Raw genomic sequence first — 23,913 nt, 5'->3', positions numbered from 1 at the left:
AGCGTGCTTAAAAATAAGTCCTAGGATGACTGTCTCCCACCAGTGAAACCAATTCATCCAGCAGCTTTTTTTCAGCATGTAAGATGTGTTGTAACAGCTGTACCTCAAACCCTGCCCTCATCCCCTGCTCCCTCTACGTATACTCAGCAGCAAGTCATTCAAAGCTGTCACTTGCTGGATGCTGATCTGGGATCAGGGAGGACAGAGGGTGGGGCTTTGGGTGCAGTGAATGAGCAGACCGATCCTTTTCTTCCAAGCCCTCCATGGTCCACAGCAGGTCCAACATCAGTGCATTTCAGCCTATTAATCACCGTGCACACTCACACTCATGCATACTTGCGCGCGCACACACACACACACACACACACACACACACACATACACACACACACACAGCATCTGCCAGCCCTTCCACTCAATCAGTCATGGTTTTCTGTGCCTCATCCACAGGCTGCACACATCCACCCCACCCCACCCCTTACCCACCCCACCCCCTACCCATGTGCTCTGACTGTTGATGACGCTCCACGGGTGTCCTCTGTAATTGCGGTGTGTTTGTGTTGTGTGTCCTGACCTTTGACCCCCATGCTATTGTTTAGCAGACAGATGCCATTCCTCCCTCCGCTCCCATAATCCCTGTGATCCCTATCTCGCCAGTCCCAGCCGAGACTACTGTCATCTCCGCACCCACGTCACAGGTCCTTTTTTTTTCTGTTGGTCTTTTTTTTTCATCCCTCCCATTTCACTGCTGTTTTGATGGGGTTAGAGATTACGGACAGAACACTAGGCTTCTTCCTTCTCTAAAAATCTGCGTGCAAGGCGGAGGAAGTGGGGAGCCCGGCAGCACAAGCCCTGTGGAATTCACTTCATTAATTTGGACACGTAATAGCATTCATGCTTCAGCATTGCATATTCTGCAGTATAAAGTGCCATGTATGTACGCATTCCGCCCTGTTAATCTCTTGCGAATGCGAGTGTAGCTCTTGTTTTGAAACATGCGTAGTGTAAGTGGATGTCTTATTTTACATACATTTAGTGCATTTCTCTGTTTGTACCAATTGAGATGAAAAACTATTTGTCAGTTTATCTAAGGGCTGTTTATTGGACTACAGAAAATATGAACAGGCTTGAACATTTTGGTATCTCTCTGATTTCTACAGGGAACCTTTACAACCAAATAAAGTGTATTTTTCTGTCTTTTTAAGGCAAATCCTCCGCCCGTAGTGGTGAATACAGATAGCTTGGATGCACCCCCATATGTAAGTACATCATTTTGTATATTTGTTTTTGTATTGCTTTACATTTCATGTCTGTGTTGTGTTTGTGATTTTTTTTTGTATGAATTATTTCAGTTTTTATCCTTGTAAACTTGTCTGAACAAAAGAAAAATGCACTGTGTTGTCTGATGAATTTTGAATCTGATCATTTTGATTTTTGCAAAAAAGCCTTTTGAGGTTTAAGAAAACAAACAGTACTGTAGCTTAGTCACATGAGTGACTGTAAAATGAATCTGTATGCTTTCATCTCTTTCTGAACATTACATTTACTAGGCTTTCCGATTGAGATTAAAGTCGTAATTTCAAGAAACACCCTGCCCAAAGAGAGACTGAATACAAGCCAGCCATGGAAGAAGTTTAGAGTTTATATCATGCTCTTGTCGATATTGAAAATACTTTAAAAAGTGGTTGTCTGTAGCAGAAGGTATCTCGTTGATTGCCTCTGTGGCTTTCCGGTAAGCTCGGTCTGCTTTTGTGGCCACCCTCGAGCCTCAAGCCCCGTGTTCGCGTTTCTTAGCAGATGGTTCTCCTACACGTTGGGGGTGATTTATTGGCTCTGTACCCCTGCGTTTCTCCTGAGTCAGCTGCAGGGAGTGAAGGGAAGGCGTGAGGTGGTCAGGAGCGGGACCGGGGGGTTAATGGTAGGGAGCGCCGAGGGGGCCGAGCTCGTTTAATCATCGGAGCGAGGGCAAGTCACCAAAGGAAGGGGGGCTGCGCTGCTGTCCGCGGTGCTGAAAGGAACCTGCTCTCGGTGCCCGTCAACGTACCGGATTCCCTCTGTCAGAGATTTTGTTGCCCTTAAAGAGGCAGCAGCAGCAGGGCGCAGAGGGGGTAGCGAGGGTCAGAGCTGTAGAGCACTGCTGTCTGCCGCTCTCCCCTAAGTGTCAAACTCCGCTGGCGCAGTCATTTCTCATCCCTCATTTAGCGCCGCGAAGTCTTTTAAACGTTTTTAAAAATAATTGGCATTTAGCAGACGCTCTTATCCAGAGCAGCTTACATAGGTTACATTTTTTTTTTAATTTTAAATGGGTACATTTTTACATGTTACCCATTTATACAACTGGATATTTACTGAGGCAATTCTGGGTTAAGTACCTTGCCCAAGGGTACAGCAGCAGTGTCGCAGCAGGGAATCAAACCGGCAATCTTTCGGTTACAAGCCCTGCTCTTTCCCACTATGCTATAAGCCCTTTTTCCCAGGGGCTGTATCCAGAAGATGTGGCATATTATTTCTCCCTGAAATTCAGTGCTGCTCCTTCATCGACCCTTTGCCCAAACCCAGCATGGGCTTTGAAGAGCATCTGTAATGACTAAGTGCACAATGCAGTTCTGACTTGGTTGTTGATGTGGTTTTTACATTACAGAGGTGCAGAGCACTGTATGCATTTTCTTATTCTAATACTTTAAATAGATATCTGTCTGCCAATGGGGAAAACGGGTCATGAAATATTTATAAACCTTCCTGGAATCAAAGCGTAGGATTTCACATAATTAATTCAATACACAGCATGTTCTTAGTCAAGTGTTTCAAGAACTTTAAAAAAAAAAAAATCTATAACTCAAGCGAGTTAGCATAACACAGCGCTGCGAATGCCATCCGCATGGGTGTGTTTTTTTTTTTTTTTAAATCCTCTCAGGCATTGTGTTGGCAGTGCAGCCTTGAGGTGTAGCATCTGGCTGACCGTTGATTCCCACCCAGTGGCAGGGCCCTGTCCATCAACTCCAGCGTCTCCAGCTTTTACATATGTACAAGTCATCGTTTGCAGTCGAGTCTTTGTCTGTCCTGCTGAAGCAGAAATGTCCACTGTACCAACATGATGCCCTCCCCCTTCTCTACGCCAGCACGGCAGTAGTGTCTAGTAATCCTTTATCCCTCTCTAAGCCAGGAGGCCCGCAGAGTCCACTGCTGTCACGCCCCATCCAAAGGGCACGCAGCATCAGACACTGTCGTCCGGACCTTCTTGGTCACGTGACACAGAGAGCCTGGTAACGAAGGCGCTCGACCAGCTGCTAAAGGGTCTTGAGTCTCTGTTTACTGATGCCAACCCTAGGTAGTCGTATAACTGAGATATCAGAGGAGCATGTTCCTCTGATATCTCTTTACTGATGCCAACCCTAGACAGTCGTGTAACAGAGATATCAGAGGAACAGGTTTGAATGCTGTGTCAGTCTGGATGCTGGATGGTTGTGTTTAATAAGCTCTGATTGGGCTGGTCACCTGTTAGTGAAAACCAGACCTCTTTGAATTGTGGGTACGTGACCTTTATTACTCTTTTTTTTGATTTGGTTTATTTTTGTTTTTTTTCACTGAAACTGTAGGAAGCATCAGTCCCCCTGGTGCTGTCTGTCATCTTTATTGTCTTTATCCCAAAACTGCACGTGGCTTATAGACCTTAATTAAATCTGAGAGGCAGTTGGAATGGCTGCCCAATCTGGATTGAAAAGCCAACATGGGAAATATTAACTGCTGTCAGCGTAATGTGTCTCTGTCTCTGTGCGGTTAATCCACTGCATGCAAGGGAACACAGATGCATTCAAAAAGCTGATGCTCCAAGAACACACCGCACTGTCCCTTTTGCTAGTGTTGTTGTCATTTAGTGGAAATGGAGGGAAATGGAGAAATCACATGGAGGCAAGTGAAATGACGCTTCCTAAAGAGCTATACAGCATACATTTACATTTATTCATTTGGCAGACGCTTTTATCCAAAGCGACTTACATAGGTACAGTTATCCATTTATACAGCTGGATATTTACTGAGGAAATTGTGGGTTAAGTACCTTGCCCAAGGGTACAGCAGCAGCGTCCCAGCAGGGATCGAACTGGCAACCTTTCGGTTACGAGTCCTGCTCCTTAACCACTATGCTACACTGCAGCCTCACATGTTACCATATGTTACAGTTGCATAGACTGTATGGGACCATATTGAGGAGTGGATACAGATCTTAGCTATACTCAGAGGTTGTAATGCATTGATATCCCCTTATGTGGATAAGAATATCCCTGCAGAATTGTCTTACTGCAGGAAAAAGGCAACAACACTGAGTGAAATTAATTGCGTCAGGGTGGGTGGCCTAAACATAATCAAGTAGGAGGGAGCATCGTCTGTATCTGACAAACCCAGAACGGGAAGACCTGTAACACATGTAACCAATATCCATAAGAAAGAACAGGATGAATAGAAGGGAAGCAGGCATTCAATTGACAATGGAACTGGCAGAAGGCTCAGATGTCATCTCCCATCCATCAATAGTTCAAAGGTCACTCTTGAATTGATGACTTAAATCATGTGATGCAGTCTGAGGACCTCTCTAAAGAGGAATAAGACAAAAGCAAAAACACATACAAGACATTTAGTTTCGGGCAGTCAGTGTTAAAATGCCATTTGTCTGAGCCTTTTGAGCATGTTTGTCTGTGAATTTTTCGTAGCATTGTATGTCCTGTATGCTGTCCAGCATCACCTCTGACCAGCAGAGGAGCTTGCTTTGGGGCTGTGAGTTTGGGTGGACTGCCTACTAAAAGCTCCCTATTGAACAGTATTGGGCCGGTATTGACAGGGGCTGTACTGTCTGCCCCCCTTCCTCTCCCCCCCTATGTCTCTGATGTCACAGCCAGATTGGTGTTTTGTTTTTGTTTTTATTTATTTATTTTTTCATAGCACCAAAAAACCTTTGGTATTTAAGGGCATTAGAAGTCCCATATCCAGCTTAAATTGCAGGGGGTAGGGGAATCAGACAGAAAATGACCAAAGGCAGGTGTTTTTTTTTTGTACTTTTCGATGTTTGGATCGTGGAAGAGCATCTGTCTGCCTAACTGTGAGGTGTGGAGCGGCAGGAAGTGCAGTACTTAGGCTACAGACCGTGCCATGTTACACTGCAGTCATGCTCCACATTGCCTGCCTGCCACACACTTAAGAGTGCCTGACCAGAAACTAGAGGGGATCAGGATGATAAGAACTCAATTTTTCCCCCCATTTTCTGGAGACCACATCTCCGCCAAGTGTGCAGGCCTGTTACCAGGGAGAACAAGTGGAATTGTTGAGAGGTGAATTGAGTTCTCATTTCTAATACTCTTTTGACCTGTCTAATTATCTAATGACAATTGTTTGGAGATCTTCGATCATTTGTAAGTCCGATACTGTTCGCTTGCAGTCGCGCCTACTTCAACCAATCAGCTGGAGAGGTTTGTCCTCAGCATCCTGGCTTTTCTTTGCCTTGGCTCAAGGTAATGCCAACACTAATGTTAATTTGATTCTCTCTCTGACTGGCCTGTGTACCTCCCGTCATTCTGAGCAGGCTGTAGACACATGGTAATCATGTACTTGCCGGCACAAACATCTTTTTGTGGCCTGTAAAACTTGGCTCCATATTACTGTGGCACAAGTCTTAGTGCCCTCCAGTCTACAGAACACTGCTTTACTTCAAGGGGAAGATCCGGTGATTTCTGAAACACATTTACAGTCTTCCCTCAGGCAGGGCCAGTGCTGTTTGTGCACGTGAGCACTACTTTTTGGAGGGAAAGTGAACTCGAACACCTGCCTTCGGTTTCCCTGCAGTTTGCTCCCATCAGCTGCACGGGGCCCTGTGTCTCAGCCTTCCTGTCCTGACGGAGATAATCGTTTACAAGCCTGCATTTGTGTTTGTTCCGCAGGGGCTTTTTTTTTTCACTGTTCCCCTTTTTTCCAGAAGCATCTCCCAAGGACTGGGAGTAATTTTCCAGTTTTTTTTTTCTTCCAGCAACTGGGCCTGGTTTAACCGATTTATTGATTCCATTTGGAAAATGCACTCTGGCCGGAGTTCTGTGGCTTTGTGCAGTTGTGAAGACGTGTGATAACAAATGAATCTGGATTGATTTTCGGGGGGGGGGCGCAGAGCGGTCCCTTCCCGTGTCTCACGTCCGCACATTCTCACAATTGGAGTGACGTCTTCTTTTATTTCCCTCTCTGGAGCCTCGGACGCAAATGGAATGGCCGGCGATATGAGGCAATTAGGGGAGATTCGGAGGGCTGATAATGGCTCCGCTGCACCGCAGCGCCGGCGGCGGCTCCCCTTTCCCTCTCTCACGTCTGTTTGAAAATCGCTACAATTAATTAGCCCCACGTTAATACCATTATGCCGAATTGATTCCCGTCCTTAAATCCAATTGCGCTAAAACGGTCTCTTAAGCAGTCACATTTCCAATGCAGCTGCCTTTTCAGTATTAACAATAAAAAGTCAGGCTGGTTGGAATGGGGGCTTTTGCAGTCCCTCCCTTTGAATGGAAGGGTGACTGTTGGGGAAATCCTGAGGAGGCTGGAACAGGGGACGCTTGTGCTTTACGCAGCGCAAGGAAAGGGAGTATCTGAGGACGCATTGGGGGTTGGGGCGTGGAAGAACAGAAAGCCATTTTGGTCGTAAGCGCCGTGGTCTCCTCTGAAGCCCAGGCAGGCAGTGGAGAACTTGAAGGACTTCCTGCTGTTGCCGGCATTCTGAGCTTCACCGCCGAATCTAATCCCCTTGGCGCACTGAGATAATGGCCCTCTCCTGGGAAGCCTGTGCGGCGGACGAGCATGTCTCTCTTCTCCAAACCGGGTTTCAAGCAAGCGATTGTTAAAGCAAGGTTTTTTAATGATTTTGCGTATTCATTCCGGCACCTGCTGCTTCCACAGTTCTCTCTGTCGCTGTGCCATGTCACCAGTTAAGCCTTCTGCTCCTTTGCTGTGAGTTCTCTGCCAGAAGTCTGAACATGGCTGTACCAGTTCTTAGACCTCAGTCATGTCTAAGATCTCAGGTGCTGGTGAGAGGTGATCTAAACCACAGCAGTTTTTATTACTGGTCTCCTTCATTGTTGTGGAACCTCGCATTGAATAATTCCCATTTTCAATTTTTGGTGCATTAGCTTTATTATCAATGCAGATTGTGCAGCCTGCTTCGTTCTCCTGTTATCCTTTATTATCATTATGAACACTCACAGTATCACAGTTTTCTGAAGCTGTTTTTTGAATGTTTTTTGCTGAACACTATGTTTGCTATGAAAGAAAAAAACAAAAGTTGCCTAACCTTTCAAGCTTTTGTCTTGATGAGAGCACCTGCCACATCAAAAGATGTATGTGTACAGTCTGCGACTGCTGGCAGAAAGTAACTTATTTCCATCCCTCTGAAGCAGCCGGCTCCACTCAGAGCTATGATTAGAGTTGCAGTCATGTAGCCAGGCCATTATCGAATAGATTTAGTGCAGCGATGGCTAGTTTTTTCGATACGCATCCTAAACTGCGTTGTGTTTTATTATTGTAATATAGCCAGTGTAACATAGCCAGTGTGTTTAATGCATTATTAAACATGAAGTGAGACTGAATGAGCCTGCAGCCTGTTGACCCAGAACCTAACATGGATTTGCTGTTAATTAGTTGACAGGATGGACAGTATAAACAAGGTCCAAGAGTTGTTTAGAAGCATCTGCTACATGAAAGAAGTTATATCTGGTGTATGTACCTGAAGTTAAGATGTGTGAATTTTTTTTTTTTTTTTGCAGAAGCACATTGATAAATGCTCACATTTACACATCTGTGTTTGCCTTTTGTATCATACAGTGACATCATAAATTCACAAAGACCCTTTCATTGAAAATATTGTTTCATTCAGCAATGTCATGTACACATTTTCAAAACAATAGTGCTCAGAAATGTATTTTTACTGTATTGCAATCTATAATATTACACCCAGCAAAAAAAAAACAGATTACAAAGCGCTGTAAAATGGAAAGACTATTCCCTCCTTCTGGGAAAAACGTGAATTTTGCTTGCCTGTACTCCTCCATTTTTCATTACTTTCACAAGCCAACATCCTTTGGCTGGAGTGAATATTACCGAAGGTAGGCAATTTTACTGAGGCGGGAATGATTTCGGTCATGTTTAAATGTACTCAAGGTCAACAGAAACATGATTATATACAGCCTGGCTGAGGTATAGCTGTATTTGTTCTAATGGAAACAAGGCCTTTCGCGGAGTGATTTATGTCCTTTCGTTTGTATGGCTGTCGATCTGAGACACGCTGCCTCCGGCCACTTCTGGAAGGCTCCAGGGAAAACTCCCCCCACCCCTTCCTGTTCATTCCATCGTGGGACGGCAGACAGAAGTAAAAGTGAAGAAAAAAGAACTGGCTCACAGAATTCGGGAGTGAGCGGTGACATAATGACAGCCTGTGTCATATCCAGAGTGGCCCTGACACATCTCCTCTGACTGTCAGCGTTTTGAGAAGCAGGCCCCCCTTCTCATGCTGGGCTCCGTGTGAATGACAGATTCCGAGCCGTCAATATTGTCGGCGGGAACTTGCCGGCCATCGCGTATTGATCTGGCGCTGAAGGTGTGACGGAGGGGATGCTCGCTGAGGTGATTTTGGCAGGGTGGGGCGGTCAGGCCTGCCAGTGGCGCGCGCTCCTGTGAGTGCAAAGATCTTTGGCAGAGGGGACCGTGCTGAGAGGCCCAATGGAGGCAGAGGTGTTTATTGACAGACAATCCGTGGCCTGCCTGCAGTGCTGAAAAAGGCATTGTCACACAATGGGCAGAAAACACCGGGAAGAGCTTTCAGGTCCCCGGTGACGCGCTACCATTGTGCTCTGGAGCAATGTGCTTAACCTCAATACCCTCTGTAAATATCCAGCCATATAAAAGGATAACAGGTCGTCCTGTAAGGGTGTCTGCCGGTAAAAGAGTTTGAATGCTATGCACGCTGAGTTCCTTCCTGTTATCACTGAAGTCAATGCAGAGTTGTTGTCAGAGGAGATCTCAGAAGAGGTGTTTCCATGGCAATTTTGAGCAGCATCTGTCATGTCAGATAGACACTGTGTGAACTGAAACTGCTTTGTTGTCCTTCATCCCCTTAATGAACCAACTCCCCATCACACACCTTAATGATGTTGCGTTTCATCTTTTTCAAAGGCCACCGGTTGAACGATGATTTTAGGAATTTAAGACAGCTATGAGTGTCATTCATTCCAGTTCAACTTAAGTAGAATTTGATGGTTAATTCACTGAGCCACTGCCTTGACTCACAGATCGACATCCAGTCTTGACATAGGGCATCCCTAGTGAGGACTTGTTGACATGACAACTTAGTGATGTTAGCATGGTTTTGACCAAAGAAAATTTCTAGTCTCTCAAAATGTGCATTCAGTCTCTGTTACAAGTAGCATCTTGAAATGAAAAAACGATTGTGGCCCAGATTCAGTCTAACCACAGTGTGTTTTTTTGTTTAACTTTAAATTAAAAATTAAACAAATGTCATTTTCTCTGTCCCTCATACAGCATATTTTTCCCCAGCAACCCCTCAACATCTATAAGTAGTGGAAAAAATGTAACGCCTGCTTGAAGTGGTTATTCAATCTTGGTATTGGTAAATGGTATTTAGTTTGAAGCTGTGCCTTATGTTTTTTAACCAAAAGTTAAGCTTAAAATCTCTTTGACCTTGCTTAGTGATAGAGAATGATTTAAACCCCTGGGTCTCTTGTCTTGCTGCCTCCTGGTGGTTTGTCAGGGGCCTGACTTGCAGGACAGTTGTCTTGGTCAGGCTTTTAAGACCATCAGAATGAATTTGCCTCCAGTGTAGTGAGCTTTAAGCATGGGCTTGTGTGACAGAAAGCTCAACGTGGACAGCTCCAGTCCTGATGCCACAGTCTCCCTCAGCTCAGCTAAGAGTACCTTCACAGCAGCGTGCAGAGCATAGCCGAAGTCCACTGATTGTTAATGTCCTTACCTTTTCAGGTGAACGGAACGGAAGCTGATTACGAATATGAGGAAATCACGCTTGAACGGGTAAGAGCACCATTACATTTCATTGTTCACCAGGTATTGCATTTTACTTATGTCCCGGCAAGGGCACTTCTCTGAAAGGAAAATGATCATCTGGGATAGTGTTCCAAGAATTTATCATATATGAACCATATGTGTATATTTGACTGGACATATACACATATGAACCATATGTGTATATGTCCAGTCAAATATATCAGTTCATCATATCGAATATTAATGGCATATACAGGAAATATTTCAGGTGTGTATAACCAACTGAGAACTACACTCCTCTTTAAAACGCAAATGAACATAAGTTAACTTGTCAAAGCTTAGATAAAAAGCAGCATGCCAGCGGACCTTTGAGAACCTGAGCCTCTTATAATCATATTTTTGTGGAAAAGACTCAAGTCCAAACTGACCTGCTATGCCGCTCTTTAGCTCATTTTTGATTAGCTAGTTGATGTTCAGCCACTCCAGGTAACTTAGAACTTATGTAGCAGAGCCTTTCAGAAGACTTCAGAAGTATCATTCGGAAAGGCTAGCAGAACACCGGCATCCTCAGGTAGTGACATTCGCAGACACTTCGTCCATGTATATTGTTGTGGTTGTAGCCCATCTTCCTTTACAAGATGTGAGGTATGCATAACTGTGACTGCATGTAATCCTTCGGTTTGGAAAGAAACAGTGTGTGTTTGGCACATTCTCGAAATACCCCCACTGGCAAAACAGCTGCTCTGGAGAAAGTGGTTATGTTTTTGTATCTCTCTAACGATTTCATTTAGTTAACATCAGAAATTTTGGCTCCGCATCCAAATTACGTGTCTACGGTACATATAAACGTTGCTTATCATAATGTCACACACAACATACAACACATATAAAGAACAATGTAAAATCTGTGTCATTTGGATCCTGCTGATAGCATCTTCTCTCCTGTGATGGCCAGTACTCTGTACGATACACTTGGCAGCACAATTTCATGAGTGATGACATCCTTAATAAAACCAGGATCTCCTGTTCAGTAAAGATTTTTTTGATACTGATGTAGGCTGGAGTACAGCCAGCACTCTCCTTTGGGCCAAGCATACCTGCTGAATAAGGCCTGGAGGATTGGGTCGTGTTTGATGAATGTTGAATGTATTGAAAGAGAGTGGGGGACCGCAGTGGAATATCTGTCAGTTTTACTGCATTACTGTGGCACAGAATTTTACAAATCCTTTTTTTTTTGTTCTCCCGGTTTGCCGCAATTACCACAGTAACTAGCAGTTTTTGATACCATGAGTGCTACATGAGTGTACAGTGAACCACAGATTTGACTGCTAGTTCTGTTTACTTCCACAGTGATCAGGGGCAAAACATAGGGTAGGCTGCCAAGTTACTCTGCAAGAATGCCATGAATATACATCACCCCTTTCTTCCTCTTTTGCAATCGAGGAGCAATATGAAAGTAAGGTCTTGTTTCAAAGGCACATCTTGCATCATGAATATTGCCTTTGGTGTTTTTTTTTTTCCCCAACTTCTTTGTTGTGACTTAATTCAGCTGCACATTCCCCCTGTGCGCACTGTTGACTCTACATTAATAAACAATGCTCCACAGGCTTCAGCTGAGCCCCTGCTCTCTAATGCGGTTCCCGTAGCCTAACGTGAACTGTGAGCGCGCCGTGTGTGTGCTTGCTTTTCCAGCGTGTTCCACACAGCGGATTCTCTCAGTGGGCGTGTCCCCCGGCGTTTGAGGATACACGTATGTTTAGAAAGCAGCCATTCTTTGTCCAGTTTTTGGCAGGGGCGGGGGCTACACGGCTAAAATGCGCTTGACTCTTAGTGATCATCCAGAGCTGTTCATTAGCAGAGTCTTGACTGTGCGCACTTTACTTAATCCAAGCACAAATCCAACCTTTGATTTAGCAGCTTATGGCGAACGAAGGCTGAGCAGTTTGATTGAGGCTTTTTCGGAGCGGTGGGTAGGATACTCTGATTAAAACGCTGGCAGCCGTCGGGCGCGGAGCCGTCTGCCAGATGACTTAAAGAGGCGCCCCCCTCATCCTGGGAGTTTGGGATAAGCAAAAAGGTCAAGCCCTCTTTGATCTCGGAGTCAATTGCGTTAGAGCGCTTTTTAAATGCAGCCTCATTGAAACGACTGAATCCTCCATAGCTTGTACAGGGGAGTATATCACAGAGTCTTTTCCTGCCTTTACAGCACCAGTCAAAGGTTTGGACACAACTGTTATTCTTTATTTTTACTGTTTTCCACATTTTAGAGTTGTAGTAAAGACATCAAAACTATGAAATAACATAAATGGAATTATCTTCAGTATATTTTCCTAAGAAACAAATTTCAATCATTTTAGCACAAAATGTCTTTGAATGCATGGCTCCCATTATCTTAAAAAGGTGTGTCCAGACTTTTGACTTGTGCTGTATGTGTCCCTTTATTTAATGGCATATATTCATGTTTGTGATAATGCAGGTCTGAAACAGGCATATGTCTTATGTTCTGCTTTGTGGCTGTGCAGGGAAATTCGGGCCTGGGCTTCAGCATCGCGGGCGGCACGGATAACCCTCACATCGGCGAGGACCCCAGCATCTTCATCACAAAGGTCATCCCAGGGGGCGCAGCTGCTCAGGACGGTCGGCTCCGGTGAGTACTCCCCTTCCCCCGCCCCCAACAGCTGAACGAGGGTCACCTTAGATGCCCTTTAGCCCAGCTCGTCGCAGTCTTTGTAAAATGCAGAAGCCGATACAGGATTGGTGCATAGAAGCCAAGGCCATGTTGACCGCTCTTCCATTCTTCTGTAACACACACAGACCAAAGTCTGCTGAGCGGTGATTTGGGTTTCTTTTTGTTTTGATTTAAGCAGAGGCTCTGCTGTTACTTCTAATTTAACTGAACAGGATCCCTATCACAGGTTGCAATTGTAAATAAACTCCCAAAGCCGTTTTTGTGCCCCAGTGAAAATAAACGGTCAATGTCTTGCCATCCTGTCTGTGCAGTTTTGGGGATTGAGTTTTTCTTACCACACCCCCCCTATCTCTGTGCGTCCCCCTTCCACTCCCCTCCCTGCAGAGTCAATGACTGTATACTGAGGGTGAATGACGCTGACGTGAGAGACGTCACCCACAGTAAAGCCGTGGAGGCCCTGAAGGAGGCCGGCTCTATCGTCAGACTGTACGTCAGAAGAAGAAAAGCAGTGACAGAAAAGATCATGGAAATCAAGCTGGTGAAAGGTCCTAAAGGTGAGCTACTCTCACCCTCAGCAAACACTGTGAGCCAGGCCTTGACGTTGCATGACAAAAATAAGATGAATTTTAAACGTCATAGTACATGGTGTGTTTCTGTTTATGTTGGCTTTTTGTTAGGAAAGTAGGTCTGGTGGGAGGAGAGATTTATATTACCTACTGTACTTCTGCAAAATAAACTGATATTTGAAGAAAATAATAATAAAAAAAAAAATAAAAATCACTTTGACGTCAGTAAAGCTGTGTTCATTTTTGTCAATTCTTGTAATCCAAAATGCAGTATGGAGAAGGAAGCAATTAAGATAAACCACCTTTTTAATGGATTAAGGAAGCAATGGCTGTAGACTTGACCCCCAATATACGGTGGGGAATAGAATTTTCCCAGTCACTCACCTGAGGGTTTTTAGGGCTTTGCATGTGCATTTGACACAGTATGTGTGGCTGTTGAATAGCCTTAGACCTGTTTTCTTTCTGATTGTTTGATTTAAAATGAGGTTTTTTTTCCGAGATTTTCTCTCTGGTTGTTTTTAAGAGTGCATTTCCCTGTGAGCCTTGTCTAATCTCTCTCAACCGCACAGTCAAACAGTCACAACATCAGGTTTAAAAGCGTGACCCAGATAACTCACAATGCTGTAACATTCCTGTAACACCCGCACAATGTTACAGCAACGCTGTAACGATACCTTGTTAGCTTGTTAGCAGCAACATAGATACATTATGAGGTGGAGATTACAGTGGGCAGGTAGTGCTTGTTTATGACAGTCTCTCCCAGGAGACCCAGTAACATTGACCACCCAATGCGCTGTAATGGTCATGTTGGTGTGTGAGAGGCATTAAGGGAAGGCCTGTGTGGTGCACAGATGTGGGCACATCTCACCATCACAAAAGCTGCGTTACCCAGGTTACACGCAGGTATCAACAAGTTCCTTCTATGTTATTTAACACAGAGACGTCACCCACTTTATTTAATTCGGATTAATTTACTCCACTGACATTACCATTTATTGGTCTGTTGGTAGGTTGGTACTGGCTGTATTATAGCATTGCATACAGTGTAATGGACCATTTCATTCCATTTTCAGTCATTAAAATGAATGTAGTAGCAGCTGAGTACCTGTGACCTGTAAGAACAGCTGGACAATGCTTTCTTAAAAGTGCACTACCAATGATAAAACTGTATCACAGTTATGGATTTTTGGAGGAAGCAATCAGAAATCGGTTTCAAGAGAAGTGTGTTTCCCAACATCGAGCTGGCAGTTGACAGTCGGTGGCCTTATTACCGTAAGGTCTGTAAGACTGAACTTCCCTGTGTGTCTCCCTAGGTCTTGGTTACTATTGTGGGGTCTGTAAGAGTGAGCTCTCCTATGTCTCTCTCCAGGTCTTGGTTTCAGCATAGCCGGGGGAGTGGGGAATCAGCACATTCCCGGGGACAACAGCATCTACGTCACCAAAATCATCGAGGGAGGGGCGGCGCACAAAGACGGGAAGCTGCAAATAGGAGACAAACTTTTGGCTGTAAGGACTGTTCTGGAAGTCATTTTTTATGTACCATGAAATTTAACAGCCCTTGCGACAGTAACATCTTACTGTGAATAATAGTGTGTGTTTTAGTAGTATTAATCTGTGTGGGAATGCGGCTCTGTATCTGTCTGGCGGGTAATCGCGCACATACGACTCCCTACAGGTGAACAACGTTTGCCTCGAGGAGGTGAGCCACGAGGACGCGGTGACGGCCTTGAAGAACACTCCCGACGTGGTGTACCTGAAAGTGGCGAAACCCACCAGTGTCTTCATGAATGACAGCTTTGCTCCCCCAGACATCACTAACTGTGAGTGGCCCCCAGGTGGTCTTTGTGGCATCGTTGTCATTGAACATCTGTGTAGACAAACTCTCCTGGTCATCTAAAATGCACTGCAATTTTAAAACAGCAATTAGACAGGTAGTCTTCTTGTCACGGAATAAACCCAGCCATTACAGTTGGGGTCAGTGTGGTGATTCATGGATATAGCTGTTTATGTGTTGTTCTGCAGCCCTGGTCAGGAAAACGAATACAGCGGCACTGAATGCTTTAAGAATGCCACTCACACTTCAACAAGGAAGAGTTAGCATGCCAAGTTTTTATCTAAGCTTTAGAAAATTGTATTGACCTGTTCTGACGTGAAACAAACCCTGTGGGAATAGGAAGTGGTGATATACCCCGAAGTGAGAGGGCAAAAAGACACTTGTATTTTTCTATGGAAAAAGTCCTAGGCATTGTCTATTCCATTTGAAACGGGCTTTGAGGAAAGTGTGTCAGTCCGGTGGTGCGTGGGCTCAATGTCACTTGCTCCAGCAGAAAGCCCAATGTCAAGCCGCAGCGGTGAAGTGCCATATTGAGCCGCAGTGGCTGGCAGGCATGTCAGCAGGAGTGCTAATGGCACCCAGATCAGAGGTCTCAGGCTCTATCGATTATTCATGCCTGCCCCCTGCCCCCTTCACACATAAAGCCATTAGTGTTGAGCAAACGCTCTGATTAAAGACGCAGCAGGAGAGACGCACTGCATGTCCTGCTATATCATGAGGAGTCGGCTAACATTGCTGCTGTAGGACTGCTGTAGAAAGTAGTGAGATGCCTTCCTCTGTATATAGCTTACTGCTGGACTCAGCCTCCTTGTGTACACATTGGCCAACAGAGATACACACTGTAGTCCTTTCCTGTATGTGAAGAATGGCCTAAGATTCATCATTTTTCATCATTATGATGTCATTTATCAGGCACTCTTACCCAGGGTATCTGATAAATTAATGCAATAGGTTATTAGAACACAGTAGCTAAAAAATCTAGAATGAGGATATATGTGGATCCACCATTAACCTTTTAAAAAAATAATAATCCCGGAATTCAGTTGAATAAATTGGCCAACAGTTCAGATAGAAACAAGCCAATTAACAAAATCACCAGTGGGTAGAAGAAAAATCATGCCATTAGAAGCAGACACGCTCAGTATGCGTTTACACTGTTAAATGAACCATGAACAGAAAGGAGTTATTGTGGGGGTGAATGCAAAGGTGAATTTAAGAACATGTGTTCATGTGCGGTGGTACTGTAAGCAATAGGAGGCTAATAGCGCTAGCAGGCAAATGACCTGATTAATGTGACATCCCTCTCCACAAGATAAGGCCTGTATTCAGCCGTGCTTTCTACAGTCCATAGTCAGTACGCCCAGGTCTATAGCATGTGCCAACCAGAGTGTTCAGAGTGACAAAGCTGCACTGCAGGTCATCTAATTAGTGGGAAGTAGAGCTGAGGTCCTAGGCTGTCCTTCAGCATTGTAGTCACGGCTTGTGCTTCTCTCTGGCAACATGTGCCAAGGTCCTCTGTCAGCATTTGATATGTCGGGCCCAGTCCAGTGCTGGGTTTGACAAGAGGAGCAAAATAAGAAAGAGCCGGAATGGCACGATGGCAGCAGCGGCTCGTCTTGCTTCAGAGCGCAGGGGCCAGACAGGAAGGGTGTGGGCGCGTTTGCGAGGGGACGGGGTCGCCAAACGTCCGCGGCATGCATCGGCTCATCTCTCCGGCGCGAACGGATGCTGCCAGATGTTACGTAAGATGTCCCCGCTTTGGCGGGTGCCCAAGGGTATCCGGATTAACCCCCGCCCGGGAAGCCCGCCGCTGCCTGGCCGTGGAGGAGCGCGCTAATGCTCTTAAACAACAGGCCCCAATGACAGCCGCGCTCCCCATCCCGCGCCTGCACCTCCGCCCGTTCTCTTTCACTCCTGCCGGCTCACGCTCACGGCTCGTGCTCGTTTTAATCTTCAAAAAGCAGTTTGCCCCTGCCGGCTCTGATGACAGTGTTTCAAAGTCAGAACCGGGGCTGCATTCCACTCATTCTTCCATGTGCTCTTCACAAATCACTTGTAAGGGTCTGCTTTCATCTGTTCACGATATGATGGCCGCAAATAAAATATAATTAGATATTGCCTTTAATAAGCACAAGCAGAGATTTTTTTCTTGCATACGAAAGGGTAATTGCAGTGGAGCTGCATAAAACCCTCTCTGACCCTAACACCATGCCACAGTAGACATACTCTGGAATAAAACTTAATGCTCCCTCTGACAGTTGTGGAGGTGCAGAGAATGAAACAGCCACTCTGAGTCCTATAAATATAATGCAGTGGGTATAAAGCTTGTGCTTTAATTTATCACCAAGCAGCCGAGTGCAGCAGTTTGCATAGAGGAGGGGCTGTTTCCAAGGGAGCGCTCTGCTGGGATTGATCGCTCGTCCCCTAGCGATGGTTATCAATGATTTAGCACAGCGGCGGCATTTCAAAAAGCTCTCTAAATACCCCATATTATCGCAGATCCGGGACAAGGATGCCGTCGCCTGGGTTTAAAGGCGTGAAGGACAAAGGCAAATTCAATCACAATCCCTAACAGCTAATCCAGGCAACAATACGCCAGAGTAGGGGGCGGGGGCAATATGCGTGATGGCCGCTTCTCATTGGCTGGAAGCTGGTGGGGTAGAACTTAATGAATGAAAAGTAATTCCATTAAGTGTTCAACACCGCTTGCTGTCAGAGGTTAAAAACTGAAACGGTCATATTTGCTGTCCCTGTAATTTACATTTCCTCAGTCTCTTATTGTATTAAGGCATTATTCAGAGCCCTTTATCATTTGACAAGGAATGTAATGTTATTAATAAGGTGAGAACCAGGAAAACTGTTGTATTACCTGTTCTAAATAGAAGCATGGTGTTTGGCCTCCAATTAACTATCATACCAGGCCCATTGAATGGCTGATAGAATTATAGATATGTTTAACATATCCCTGAAGACATAGCCATATCAATTTAAAGAGCAGTATTTATTTTTTTTTATCTTGGGGTGATCTCTTTTCAGTATTGATAAGGAAATTGTATTGTAGCTAAAATATATTTGCTATCCTTAGTTTCCTTTAGTTTCTTGATCAGATATCTGTAGCTTGTGAAATGAATCAGACATAGTAATAAATGTACAGTGCCTGATGTCATTTTAAAATGTTTGATTTTTTCCAATCCAATGGCCATATCTTTCTTTAAATGAATTTGTGGGTCACTAACCTTTATAAATCAAATTAGAAGTTGTATTTCATCAACGCCATTGACAAAATGAATTAACAGTGTTATTGTTTTGCTCAAGGGAGCCAGTGGTTTATAGTTGTAGTTATAAATGGTATAAAGCGTATATTTCAACATCTGTCAGAGCGCCATCATTTTCACAGTGGAACGATGGGGCTTAAATGAGGTTTCAGTGACCGTTGCGGAGCAGTGATTTTTAGCCCAAGGACATTTTGCTGTATCTGCAGGCCACCTGGCTGAGTGCTGCTGGACAGATCTGCTTTAGAAAAGCAGATCACGGCGCACTGTCACTCTTGCAATGGATACATTTCTGTACTAGGTGAAAAATGGATGACAGCTATCTAGTGGCCCTATGGCATGTCACAGTTTGGTGGTCACGATCGGACATATAGTAGCGGGAAGCACTGTCCCGCAGACTTCTGACTGACAATGTAGTGTGGTCTAATGTAGAGCAGCAGTGTGGCAGTATTGTTCAGGTTTGGCAATAACATCACACCCTTTGGCACTGTTATTGACCTCGATTGCTTCAATACATGTTGCTCCAGTACATATGTGCTTTTTAAAGCATAGAGTATACAGCTTTAAGTCACCTGAATGTTGTAATGTTGGCTGTGCAAAGCATTGTGGACTCAGAGGTCAAGCACTCCTCCTTTAACGCTGGGTTCAGTTTGACCTGTCACCTGTGCTCAATACAGCAGTTTAATTGCTGTCACAGTGCACTCATGTTTTACTGATTACAGCAGGCTGTCATGGATTTCTCCTTAATCGCAGTGAATGGCCATTAAAATTGCTGTAATACCTGTTCTTCCACAGGGCACAGTGATAGCGTGATTGTCATTGAGACTCAGTGCACGCCCTTGACTGCAGGTTGCAATTTAATTTGACCCCGAGTCTGTTTGGCTCCCTCTGTTAAATTTGCAACCTATGATGGCGAGGTCCAGGGAGCTTAAAAACTAAACCCAGGGCGTCAGATCCATTTTACTCAGTAGCCTTGATTGAGTTTATTGCTTTTTGAGGCAGGTCAACAGTTCACAGAGAAGAAATCAATCAAAAATGGCAGGTGACTAATGATAATTATGTTTGCAGACAAGCAAAACAGGCTGAATATTAAAGAGGCTGGGTTTGTCTGTCCTCGTGTTTTGTTGGTTTAGATTACATGATGACATGATAGGCATTTAGCAGATGTTCTTGTCCAGAGTGACTTACATAGGTTACAATTTTTGTAACCCATTTATACAGATGAATATTTGCTGAAGCAATTCTGCGTTAAATACCTTTCCCAAGGGTACAACAGCAGTGCCCCAGCGGGGAATTGAACCAACAACCTTTCGGTTACAAATTACTGCTCTTAACCACAATGCTACCCTGCCGCCTTATTACATTACTGTTTATACAGCCCTCTAAAGGAAGAAAACTACCAGATGTCACATTACATTACATTACACTACATTACATCATTTAGCAGATGCTTTCACCCGGAGCAACTTCCAGATAAGTACATCACAATGCTGAGAGTAGTTATCATTATGAGAGATGGAGGGTGTTTCATACACCTGGACTAATACTAATAATCTTGTCCTTCCTGCTTTTCTTTCAGCCTATTCCCAGCACATGGAGAACCATATCAGTCCGCCTTACCTGGGACAGCCTCTCGCACCCGCCTCCACAGGCCGCTTCTCCCCTACCCCCAAAGCCATGCTGGGAGAAGAGGAGATCAGCAGGTAAAACACGCCTACATATTTCACTTTGGATTGTTTCCACCTCTCTGTATTGACATCTATGCACTTAACTGTTCATAATCTTTGGAGATACAGTACAAACCAACCACACACTTTTTCAGAGGTTTTGATCTTAAGTACTGTGTTATACTGCTTTGAATGACTACACAAAATGTGTGTTTTTTAGGGCTGGTACTTTGCCAGTTTCAAAATGTTGCATCATTTTAAAACCTGCCAGTTTTACCAAATTGCAAGTTTAAAAAAAATATAGCAATCGTGAAATGATGCATGGATGACAAAAAAAATAAAACAAAATAGAGCAATCGAGCGTACACACTGAGCACTGGAACATTGTTTGGAATCCATTCTTGTGTGCAATGTGTAACTAGTTTGCTTGAGATGTTTGAATAGCATTACAGTAGATCAACAAGATAGCAATTGTTCTCAAAAGGTAAAATTGAAGTTCTTTTGGCACCTGCCAAAATTGACTTGTTAACTAGCCACAGATACTAGATATCTGTAGCAGTAATCGATTTCTAATTATCTGATTTACCTGTTTTTGACTACCTGTCATTTCTGCTCTTGAGATTGTCTGTGAGGGCTTTCAGAATGAGTTTGCCTGATAGTAAGAAAAATCTTCAGATTTCCCCAAAGACTGTTTCACTCATAGTAAATTAAAGGGGTTCATTTTTAAATAGAATGTTTTTATTTCATTAGCTGTAATTACTCAGTCATTTCAAAGGATAGCACAAAAACTCTACATTAACAGTCAAGGCCCTGTTGTGCTCATGAAGGAGATAATGTACTTTTTCTATGGTGATGGCCATTTAGAGAAGCACAAGTATAGGTCCATTAAAATGTGATGTTTATACAGTATTTGATGTATATATTTATTCATTGTAATTTGATGCATTCGTTGGCCATTGCATTTTGCACCAGCTCTAGGTCTGTTCAGTACAGTAACTTAACCTCTCTAACCCAGTAAAAGAATGTCAACTTTCCTGGATTTTCATTGGTTAATACTACTTCATGTAAGCTGAAGCTCTCACACATTGGTGGTGGAATTTCAGCCTCCTCTGCTGCGGTGTTTTCAGTCCCTGTCACTGCTCCGCCTCCTGGCCCCTCTCCTGCCCCCCTGCGGAGAATCATCCCCGCCGCCACTGAATGTCGGATGAAGTTATTAAAGATTTATTGAGCTTAACCTGCTGTGGAAACGGCTCTATAATTTTAGTCCATGAAGCATCCCCCACTCTCCGAGGCCTTTGAGATCACTCTGTCTGCTGCAGCTCCAGGGTTCCAGACATTTCCCTGCACTTGCTCACTACGTCCGTCAGCTTGTTTTGGCAGGACCGTGAGCTTGGTGTGGTACGGTTTAGGAATGCGATAATACGAGTGACGTATAAGGAAGAAAATATGGCTAGGTCCAATCTGACAGCATTCCGCCTTGCCCTAACCTTTAAGTAACACATTAAAGGCGGTGTTTTTTCATTGTATTTTTTCTTTCTTACATTTCGTTTTCCTTTCTTTCCTTCCTTCCACACCAATCTTACACAGCTGGGTGAGAGGCAAAAAAAAGCAAAAAGACTATCTTAAATGCCTTTCTGATTTTGGCTATTTCTTTCCCTTGAGGCCTTGTGAGAATGGAATGGCTCAGGTGCCTTTACAGGTTCATACAGGTGGATAGAACAACAGGTGCAGTTTGTACTAACCCAGCCCACCTGGTGACCTTGAGGGCAGCTTTTGTGTATCCTACGAACATGTAGGCAGAGGAGCCGGCAAGCTTGGCTGTCACAGGAGTGGCCTGAAGCGCACGATCCCGCTAGCATTTTCACTTGTTCTTTTCACACCTGACTGAGGGCGCGCTTTGACCTGCGCTTCACCGCTGCACACTGACAGATGTGTTCTGTGAACTGGCTTTTAGCACGGATCAATGAGCCGGGCGTTTTGGGTAGGTCACTGCAGGTTACGGTGTGGATCGGCGCTTCACGTTGCACCTGGGTTGCCCTGAAATTCTTTGAACCGTGCCCGTGCTCACAGTGCAAAATACCCAGTGTGACATTACCTCCTGTGACCTCAAGAGTTATGCTTTATGCAGTCTGATTCTGGGTAATGGGGCAGTAGTGCTTTTTAGCCATGCAACACGATTGATGTTTGGAGATTAAGCCCGTGTACACAGACGATATAGTTCTGCCTCTGTGACCTTTAAAGCATGCAAAACAGGTTATTATTAATTCCAGTGCATTCTTAAAAGCTTTTCAGGCTTGGAGAATGGTTTCTGCGTGTGCTGGAGTCCTATTTGTCTTTTTATTAAATTTGTCTTGAATCTGTTCTGGGTCAAAGCTACGTATAAGTAGGTGAACTCAGCCCAGTGGCTATTTTTCTGCCAAAAAAAAAAACAAACAAAAAACACAGCCATCAAAGTCCCAGTCACCCATTTTTGGGAGGATGAGGTTGCAGAGCGCATGCAGAATTTAATGGGTTTATTTTTTAATTTCTTTAAGGCGGCTGTCGTGTGTGGCAAACATTAGGGCAGATGCCAATGGCCCTGGTAGGGGCGTTTTTTGTCTGGGGAGAGAGGATGTGCTCCTGGGTGGCACGCATCTCTGCGGGTGCTTTACCGCTTTAAATCCACATTAATGGAAGGATTTGCATTGAAACGTCAAAAATTGTCCAGGACGTCACACTCCTTTGGGGGGGAAAAAAATGAAAAGGATTTTTCATTTATTAGAAATAGAGGCATTGCCAAATGTTGGGCGTCCATTTTTAGATATCTGATAAGCTTCAAATTTAGCCGTTTCACGTCATTCGTGTCCTCGCATTTTACTTAAATACTGATCATGATGCGTTTTCAGTAGCTTACATATTTCAGCAGACTTACGTATAAGATCATAATCCATATAATAATGTAAAGATTATTTTGATCCATTGAGCTGCAGTATAAGGCTTAAGTGGGAGGGGAAAAGTATTTTGCTATTATAAATTATTGTAATTAAAATAATGAGAAAATGCATGCTGTGACTTCACATTTCCCAGTAGTATTTATTCATTTTATGGACTGTTGTCTCCTCTCCATCACTCAGGTTTGCATTGCTCATTATTGGCTCAAAGGGAACAATCAGTAAAATTGTGGAATTTTTTTAATAGTGCTCCATTTAGATTCTAGTTCAAATGCAGTATTTGAGTAGTGTATGGTCAGGTTTAGAAGGTCTGTATAATCATCTGAAGCCATTGCCTGGATGGGAATTTGAATCACCTGTTGTTCGAGGTGTCTGTCAGCTGCTGGTTTAAAGGAATCTCTAAAAATATCAGGCAAATTAATCTCTATAAATCTCTATATGGTGTGGTGCAGCCACACACAGATTCGCGGTACATAGGTTTGTGTCTCCCACACAGGTGCAGTGCATTGCGTTTTGGAATAAAATCAGGCCGGTACTGCCCTCTAGAGACCACTGCTGTGATTGCCGCTGCAGATCCTTCTTTTCTTTCACCCTTTGAGCTGATGGAGTATTTTCTCTCTGTTGCACTCTTTTTTACATCTGTATAGGTACCCTTCTACTCTGTGTGGATGGCCCGCCTTCAGCTACCTGTGCTTCTAAAATTCTGTCTCACCCTCTCAGTGTTTCTTTACAGTAGATCAGGACCTGGTAGAAATATGTTATCCTAAGTCAGAGTACTGTGCGGATGCTTGGTGATTCTGTTATTTTCCTGTCGTTTGGTTTGATTTCAGAGAGCAAGCAAGCTCTTTATGAGCCAGTTTATGTTTAAAGACATTGCACCAAAGTAAATGCATAAAACGGCTCTTTTCCTAAGTAAA

At 44.1% G+C, this 23,913-nt stretch overlaps 1 protein-coding gene across 15 annotated transcripts in view; it reads left to right on the top strand.

Moving 5' to 3' along the window:
- LOC118795688 (discs large homolog 1-like protein) overlaps positions 1–23,913 on the top strand; it is a 149,368-nt gene that overhangs the window by 96,633 nt on the left and 28,822 nt on the right. For 7 of the 15 annotated variants that reach the window (XM_036554359.1, XM_036554356.1, XM_036554355.1 and 4 more), the window contains 8 exons: positions 600–698; positions 1,206–1,259; positions 10,015–10,065; positions 12,561–12,685; positions 13,112–13,281; positions 14,663–14,799; positions 14,969–15,113; positions 19,979–20,102. In XM_036554359.1, coding sequence (XP_036410252.1) covers positions 600–698; positions 1,206–1,259; positions 10,015–10,065; positions 12,561–12,685; positions 13,112–13,281; positions 14,663–14,799; positions 14,969–15,113; positions 19,979–20,102 — 905 coding nt within the window. The remainder of the gene's footprint in view (positions 1–599; positions 699–1,205; positions 1,260–10,014; positions 10,066–12,560; positions 12,686–13,111; positions 13,282–14,662; positions 14,800–14,968; positions 15,114–19,978; positions 20,103–23,913) is intronic. The other 8 variants (XM_036554357.1, XM_036554352.1, XM_036554367.1 and 5 more) reach the window with 2 other exon arrangements.

The sequence above is a fragment of the Megalops cyprinoides genome, chromosome 20, assembly GCF_013368585.1.
Source record: "Megalops cyprinoides isolate fMegCyp1 chromosome 20, fMegCyp1.pri, whole genome shotgun sequence".
NCBI classification, from domain to species: Eukaryota; Metazoa; Chordata; class Actinopteri; order Elopiformes; family Megalopidae; genus Megalops; species Megalops cyprinoides.
The sequence above is the reverse complement of the archived record's forward strand: the minus strand, read 5'-3'. Positions and strand labels throughout refer to the sequence as shown.